This window comes from Megalobrama amblycephala, linkage group LG16 (genome assembly GCF_018812025.1).
Source record: "Megalobrama amblycephala isolate DHTTF-2021 linkage group LG16, ASM1881202v1, whole genome shotgun sequence".
NCBI lineage: Eukaryota > Metazoa > Chordata > Actinopteri > Cypriniformes > Xenocyprididae > Megalobrama > Megalobrama amblycephala.
In genome coordinates, this window is record NC_063059.1 from 42,673,872 (window position 1) to 42,682,910 (window position 9,039).

The window sequence follows — 9,039 nt, forward strand, 5'->3', positions numbered from 1 at the left end:
AGTCAATATCTGTGATGAAATAAGAGTTTAGAGCTGTAAATGAGCCGCTCAGATCCAGGGTTATTATCATGACCAAAAACATTCTCAAAGTAAAATAAACATTATGATATATATATATACAGTACAGTTCAAAAGTTTGGAACCACTAAGATTTTTAATGTTTTTAAAAGAAGTTTCGTCTGCTCACCAAGGCTACATTTATTTAATTAAAAATACAGTAAAAAACAGTAATATTGTGAAATATTATTACAATTTAAAATAACTGTGTACTATTTAAATATATTTGACAAAGTAATTTATTCCTGTGATGCAAAGCTGAATTTTCAGCATCATTACTCCAGTCTTCAGTGTCACATGATCCTTCAGAAATCATTCTAATATGCTGATTTGCTGCTCAAGAAACATTTATGATTATTTTCAATGTTGAAAACAGTTGTGTACTTTTTTTTCAGGATTCCTTGATGAATAGAAAGTTCAAAAGAACAGCATTTATCTGAAATACAAAGCTTCTGTAGCATTATACACTACCGTTCAAAAGTTTGGGGTCAGTAAGAATTTGTATTTTTATTTTTTTGAAAAGAAATTAAAGAAATGAATACTTTTATTCAGCAAGGATGCATCAAATCAATCAAAAGTGGCAGTAAAGACATTTATAATGTTACAAAAGATTAGATTTCAGATAAACACTGTTCTTTTGAACTTTCTATTCATCAAATAATCCTGAAAAAAAATATTGTACACAAATATTTTGTACAATTGTACACATTAAATGTTTATTGAGCAGCAAATCAGCATATTAGAATGATTTCTGAAGGATCATGTGACACTGAAGACTGGAGTAATGATGCTGAAAATTCAGCTTTGCATCACAGGAATAAATTACTTTGTGAAATATATTCAAATAGAAAACAGTTATTTTAAATTGTAATAATATTTCACAATATTGCTGTTTTTTACTGTATTTTTAATTAAATAAATGTAGCCTTGGTGAGCAGACGAAACTTCTTTTAAAAACATTAAAAATCTTAGTGGTTCCAAACTTTTGGACTGTACTGTACATATATATAACATTTAGTTTAAGTTAAAGAACTATAAATTATGTGAAACTAAATAAAACTAAAGCATATATATATATATATATATATATATATATATATATATATATATATATATATATATTATAAAACTAATAAAAATGACAAAAAACAACAAAATTACTAATCAAAATAAAACTCATAAAGTAATAACAATTTTGTTGTGCTTTTTTTACATTTTATTAAATATATTATATATATGTTTAAACATTTTAATGTCAAAAAATCACAACACAAATTCTAAAACTGTAAAACTATATAAGTCATTATATATATATATATATATATATATATATATATATATATATATATATATACATATTACAAATAAAAATAAACAAAAATGACCCTAAAATCCTAACTAAAACACTTAGTTTAGTTGAAGAACTAAACTAACCAAAACTAAATAAAATAAAATGAATAAACGTCTAATATATATATTTAAAAAACTAATAAAAATGGCAAAAAAGCACATAAAAACTACTAAAACTATAACTGTATATATATATATATATAAAACTAATAAAATATAAAAATAAAATCTAATTCAAAATATGAACAGAAACTACAATAGTTCATCAATGATAGTAAAATATCACAGCTCAGGTAATGTTTGAGTTCATATTGAGATCAATAACTTCTTATTGCAGTTTTTGAGCACGTTTGAGACATTATTGAGATCTTTTCTGAAACTTCATCAGATTTATCAAGAATTTAGTGTCATGATTCACAGATATTTGAGCGCTGAATACCACCATTGACCACAATAAAGCCAGGTAATAATAAATAGATTTTATTATTTACACATCTCAGGAACATTCCTTATATTTCAGGAATATTTCTTTAAAAGTTTTTACAGGCAGTTTAATGTTGATCTTGTGATTAACATGTCCCATAACTGTATTAATTTTGCACACAGTATATATGTGTGAGTTGTGTGGCATCTGTGCGGTCATGCAGTATTTCAGTCCTCTCAATCATCATTCCAAATGATATGGAAACACAGTCTCTGAATATATTACAGTCTCTGAATATAAATACACAACAGTAGAAACTCCAATAATGTGTTTCAGAGGGTATTGTGTTCTGACACTGAGCCGACGCTGGACACCAGACCCGAATCTGAGTCCGACACGGCCGACATCTCCTCAAACTTCTGAACCACGGCCCTCACGGACCCAAACGACACGTCCCGCCTCCAGCGCCCAGATCCCGCCCCTCCTGGACCCCGATAGGCAGAGCTAGGGCTGAGAAAGACGTGATTGGGCGGCGGCAGGCCGGGGCGGAGCTTGAGTCTTCCCTGGCCCAATTGGAGAGCAGGACGGAGGGGAACGCTGAAGTGGGAGGGGACGGCGGCAAGAAACTCCTGAGTTACAGGATTGTGGAAGGTGATTGAAGCTCCGCCCACATTGAGAAACACGCCCACTGTCTTCAGCTGAGGAGGAACAGATGGGAGGAGCTCACGCCGTCCGTCAAACACCGCGTGAAACGCAGAGCCACGCCTCTCCAGCCACCAGCCACGACCGTCACATGATGAAATCACACCTGAGGATAGAATTATTTCTGAACAAATCACACTGAGATCCGAGTTACATAAATCATAACAGCACAATCATAATACTGCTAATTAACTGTGGAAGAGGAAGGCCAAAATATCTTTGCAGATGCATCAGCAGCTGCTCCTCTCTCACCGATCCTATAGAGGGCGCTGTTGCAGACGTCGATCTCCCAGTAATACTGTCCTCTGGAGACGCTCACACTCCCGCACACCTGAGGCAGTCCCTCATCCTGATTGGTGCGCTCGCAGCACACGTGACCTGTGACGCTGACGGTGAGGGCGGAGCTTGAGAGGCGAAGCGGCGAATCAGAGCGCGACGAATCCAGAGCGAAGACCAGTCCTACAGAACGCAGATATATGACGACACGCGATAGAAAAGACCATGGAAGATCATTTATGCAATAATTAAAATGACATAATTATGACAAAACTATTTTGTCAACTTTTTATCTTAGTATATCATTATTCTGATTTAGTATGTCATAATTTTGACTTTTTATACCATAATTTCAACATTTTATTTTAGTATGTAGATATAGATATGATTTACCAAAGATTTACCCACGTTGATGTCATAAATATTATTGTAAATCATATTTATGACATAAAAAGTCAAAATTGTCATACTAAGTCGAAATTATGACATACTGATTTAAAATGTTATATTTTAAAATTCTGATTTAAAATGTTATATTTATGACATGTCGACATTATAGCTTAAAAAGTCATAAATATAATATAAAATGTGAAAATTATGACAAAAAGTTCAACTTTTTTATCTTAGCATGTCATAATTCTGATTTAGTACATCATAATTTTGACTTTTTGTCATAATTTCAAGATTTTATCTTATAATTATGATGTAGTATGTCATAAGATTGACCAAAGTTGATTATAAATCATATTCATGACATGAAAATTCAATAGTTGTACTAAGTCGAAATTATGAAATTATGGCATCTGTCAACATTATGACATACTAAGTCGAAATTCTGATTTAAAAGTTCATATTTATGACACAAGTCGAAATTATAACTTAAAAAGTCAATTATGTCAAAATGTCAAAATATGAAAAAAATTCACATTTTTATCTTAGAATGTCATAATTCTGATTTAGTATGTCATAATTTCAACATTTTATTTCATAATTATGATGTAGTATGTCATAAGATTGAAGTGTGCAGTGTGTAGTGTGCAGTATGCAGTGTTTATTGTGTAGTATGCAGTGTAGAGGGCAGTGTGTAGTGTGCAGTGTGTAGTGTGTATTGTGTAGTATGCAGTGTGTAGAGGGCAGTGTGTAGTGGGCAGTATGTGGTGTGTAGTGTGCAGTATGCTGTGTGTATTGTGTAATATGCAGTGTGTATTGTGTAGTATGCAGTATGTAGTGTGTAGTGGGCAGTATGTGGGGTGTAGTGGGAAGTCTGTAGTGTGTAGTGGGCAGTATGTGGTGTGTAGTGTGCAGCATGCTATGTGTATTGTGTAGTATGCAGTGTGTAGTGGGCAGTGTGTGGTGTGTAGAATGCAGTGTGTAGTGTGCAGTATGTGGTGTGTAGTGTGCAGTATGTGGTGTGCAGTATGTAGTATGCAGCAAGTAGTGTGTAGTGGGCAGTATGTGGTGTGCAGTTTGTAGTGTGTAATGTGCAGTGTGTAGTGTGCAGTATGTGGTGTGTAGTGGGCAGTATGTGGTGTGCAGTATGTAGTATGCAGCATGTAGTGTGTAGTGGGCAGTATGTGGTGTGCAGTTTGTAGTGTGTAGTGTGCAGTGTGTAGTGGGCAGCAAGTAGTGTGTAGTGGGCAGTATGTGGTGTGCAGTATGTTGTACGCAACATGTAGTGTGTAGTGGGCAGTATGTGGTGTGTGGTGTGCAGCATGCTATGTGTATTGTGTAGTATGTAGTGTGTAGTGGGCAGTGTGCAGTGTGTGGTGTGTAGTATGCAGTGTGTAGTGTGCAGTATGTGGTGTGTAGTGTGCGGTGTGTAGTGTGCAGTATGTGGTGTGCAGTATGTAGTATGCAGCAAGTAGTGTGTAGTGGGCAGTGTGTAGTGGGCAGTATGTGGTGTGCAGTATGTAGTATGCAGCATGTAGTGTGTAGTGGGGAGTGTGTGGTGTGCAGTTTGTAGTGTGTAGTGTGCGGTGTGTAGTGTGCAGTATGTGTTGTGCAGTATGTAGTATGCAGCATGTAGTGTGTAGTGGGGAGTGTGTGGTGTGCAGTTTGTAGTGTGTAGTGTGCGGTGTGTAGTGTGCAGTATGTGGTGTGCAGTATGTAGTATGCAGCATGTAGTGTGTAGTGGGCAGTATGTGGTGTGTAGTGTGCAGTATGTGGTGTGCAGTATGTAGTATGCAGCAAGTAGTGTGTAGTGGGCAGTATGTGGTGTGCAGTTTGTAGTGTGTATTGTGCAGTGTGTAGTGGGCAGTATGTGGTGTGTAGTGGGCAGTGTGTTGTGTGTAGTGGGCAGTATGTGGTGTGCAGTATGTAGTATGCAGCAAGTAGTGTGTAGTGGGCAGTATGTGGTGTGCAGTTTGTAGTGTGTATTGTGCAGTGTGTAGTGTGTAGTGGGCAGTATGTGGTGTGTAGTGGGCAGTGTGTTGTGTGTAGTGGGCAGTATGTGGTGTGCAGTATGTAGTATGCAGCATGTAGTGTGTAGTGGGCAGTGTGTGGTGTGTAGTGTGCAGTATGTGGTGTGCAGTATGCAGTGTGTAGTGGGCAGTGTGTTGTGTGTAGTGGGCAGTATGTGGTGTGCAGTATGTAGTATGCAGCATGTAGTGTGTAGTGGGCAGTATGTGGTGTGCAGTTTGTAGTGTGTAGTGTGCAGTGGGCAGCAAGTAGTGTGTAGTGTGCAGTTTGTAGTATGCAGCATGCAGTGTGTAGTGGGCAGCATGTAGTGTGTAGTGGGCAGTGTGTGGTGTGTAGTGGGCAGTATGTGGTGTGCAGTTTGTAGTATGCAGCATGCAGTGTGTAGTGGGCAGCATGTAGTGTGTAGCGTGCAGTATGTGGTGTGCAGTATGCAGTGTGTAGTGGGCAGTATGTGGTGTGCAGTATGCAGTGTGTTGTGCGCAGTGTGCAGTGTGTAGTGGGCAGTGTGTAGTGGGCAGTATGTGGTGTGAAGTGGGCAGTATGTGGTGTGCAGTATGTAGTATGCAGCATGTAGTGTGTAGTAGGCAGTATGTGGTGTGCAGTTTGTAGTGTGTAGTGGGCAGTATGTGGTGTGTAGTGGTCAGTATGCAGTATGCAGTGAGTAATGTGCAGTATAAATGTCCTACCTCTAACTGACTGCTCCATTTCCTCTTCAGAAAGATCTACACTGCCATCTAGAGGACAGAGACGAGAATGACACAGAAAACAAAATAATAGAAAGAACAAACTGATTAAAAACACTAAGCGGTTAATGATATAGACTGAGGGAACCACAGCTGTGTGTTTATCACAGGGGTGTTTGAGTGTGAAGCAGCTCGTCCATATGACTGCGAGAATAAATATTTACAATATATGATGCTATTATCGTCCATGCAGTACGCAGTATTCCTGAACACTCACCCGTCTCCCACCTCCGCTCCTCCTGCGCCCGGCTCGCCTCAGGGTCAGGGGTCACCGTGGGGTCAAAGGGCAGACAGGTCAAAGCAGATGACCAGTCAAAGCAGGGCAGCTCAACACAATGACGGCAGTTCGTACAGAGAACGGCGCAGACTGGACGAGAGGCGGAGGACACGCCCCCGCGCCGAACAAGCCCCGCCCCCTCGACCAGACAGCGGCCGCACAGAGTGTGAGAGCAGGGCAGAATCAGCGCGAGATCAAACCCGCGGAGACATGACGGACACGCGGAGGAGGAGGAGGAGGAGGAGGAGCGCGCCTCATCATCTCCACAAACACTCGCCATCAGGAAATAACAGATCCAGAGAATCCCGAGACAACATCTGCTCCTGAAATCCTGCGCGCGCTGATGTAAAGAGACAGAGAAGAAGTCAAGGCTGAGAACAAACACAGAGAGAGAGAGAGAGAATGAACAGAGAGAGAGAGAGAGATGCTTTCCTTTATTAGCCTCTCCGTTGCTTGTGGTTGCCATGGTGACCAGCCCTGCACCCCATAAACAGACAGAGACACTAAGAGAGAGAGAGAGAGATTCACAGCGCGCGCCTTTATTCATTATTTAGCATGTTAATGATCATTTTAGCAGTTTGCATTCTGAATCTGATGTGAAGATGTGTGTGTGTGTGTGTGTGTGTGTGTGTATGTGTCCCTTCACTGCACAAGAAAACACTGATGAGCATTAAAAAGACTTGAAGAGAACATTAATAACTTAATGGGGACATTTTAAGAATATGTTTTTGTTATCTGGAAGTGTGCGCGCAGATGTCTTCTACCTGTGCGCTTTTCTTATTACGCGCACGCACACACGCGCACCTCAACAAGCGCGGAACCTCGACGCGCCGCACTCAACGGACCGCACGCAGCTGACGCACGCGGATGGCGACAGACATATGCACAAACGCAGACCGCGCGGGTAAGAGCGCGACCGCGCATATAACACAGAAACACCGCTGCTGTAGGCCCGGCTCCACGGGGGGGCCAGGGTGGGCCTGGCCCACCCAATCAGAGGCTTGGCCCACCCTGGCCCCACACCACATAACAGCCAATCACAAAATTAGTGTGATATTCAATTCAGCTCCAGACCAAGCGGCAACCTCCCCCTTAGTAGTGCTGCTAAAATATATATTTTTTCTAAACATGTCTCTAAAATATGTTAAACTGTTCAATACTGCTTCTCTACAGTATCCATATGACAGCGAGTTCACGCACATCGCAGCCTCCTGTCACTCACTCAGCGCAGCGGCAGGCCTCGAGACTCTCGTTCGGTCCGGTTGAAGCGTTTTTGTTATGATAACAACTGATACGACAACTTTAGCATTCATTCATTCAGTGTTTCCCATTAATGACCATGTGCGCCGCCACCGTTTCATAATGAACCGAAAATTTAAAACATAAATGGTCTCTACATTGTATTTTGCCAATGAACTAAAATCGAAACCGTAATGGCTTTGTGCCTTAATAAAGCACCAAAATATATACAGTGATTAAGTATATATTTAGTCTGTTTGTGCTGCGTGTTTTAAAGAGAAGTGCGCACTTTGCTCACACGATCAGCTGGCGATTTGGTGATCAAAATTAAAGCTCAAGGATTAGAAATTGGCTACAAACTAGTATTTTAATTTTCCTATACGTTGTGTAAAGTAGCCTAACCAATATATATATATATATATATATATAGGCCTATATATATATGTCACAGACACGTCAGGTTCCACCTCACTCCCTTACAATAGCCTATATGGATATTACTGTCATGTATGTATTATTATTTTATTGTTATAATTGTTTGGCATCCTAAAACACCTAAAACGATGTAGACTTTATATCACAACTAAAAATATGTTTGAACCCTCTTTAATGTCCAGGTACAAGTCAATGTTGTTTCTTTGGTCAATTTGCACACTGTACATGAGTTGAAGCTCTTAATTTTGAGCTTCCAAAGTGCACCAGATTGATGCATTTAACCTTAAAATGTACAAAATTTTCTTACGGGGGTGCATGCCCCCGGACCCCCCTAGAGGAGGTATTGGACAAAAGTTCTAATTTTGTACAGTATAAACAGCTTGTGCAAAAAAATTTAAATAATAAATGTTGCAAATATTATTTGTGTTATCTCACATTATATTTTGTAATGTGATTTTTCAAAATAGTATAATAGTTTATAACAATAATAATAACAAACAACCCTAACAATTGCCTTATCTATATCAATAGACATGTGAGATTAAAGCATTAAAGCCCCCCACCAATCCGACCGGCCCACCTGGAATATCATTTGGCCCACCTTTCATCTCATATCTGGAGCCGGGCCTGCGCTGCTGTGAACGCGCGCAAATGGAAGGACTGAAAATGATTAAAAATAGAATCAGATTTTGAGTTAAACACTCGAGTTCAACAAGTGTGTCAGTTCTGGGCTTCAGTCTGAAGGTGCAGAATCATGTTTGTGTTTGTGTCAGATCTGTAACAAGTGATCAGATACAGTTTCTGTTTCATAGTTTCTGTTAAATAGAAAGCGTTGAGTAGTTTTATTTAGTGTTTGTACTGAAACTGACGTGTGTTGATGAATCTACAGCTGTGTGCAGATGCTCCTCATCATCAGATATTGTTCATATATGCAGTAAAGCATCAGTGAACACGTGACAGATGACAGTATTCAGCAGGTTCAAACACAGGAACAGGTTCAGACTGATGCTTGCGTTATGCCACAGTTGCATTATAATATTTTTAAACTTATTTTGAAACTGCGTAATCAATACCCTTCCCAGCATGCTGTGTGCAGATTCTGTCTCACTGTAAGGGAC

General features: G+C 39.5%; 1 protein-coding gene across 1 annotated transcript; it reads right to left on the bottom strand.

The window, feature by feature from the left end:
* Window positions 1-1,728: 1,728 nt before the first annotated feature.
* LOC125249144 (ret finger protein-like 4B) lies at window positions 1,729-6,656 on the bottom strand. The gene is made up of 4 exons (XM_048161355.1): window positions 6,188-6,656; window positions 5,914-5,961; window positions 2,786-2,992; window positions 1,729-2,639 (listed from the first exon to the last, which is right to left on the bottom strand). The coding sequence occupies exons 1-4, from the start codon at window positions 6,525-6,527 to the stop codon at window positions 2,164-2,166; spliced, it is 1,071 nt and encodes a 356-aa protein (XP_048017312.1). The 5' UTR covers window positions 6,528-6,656; the 3' UTR covers window positions 1,729-2,163.
* Between the last annotated feature and the right edge of the window lie 2,383 nt (window positions 6,657-9,039).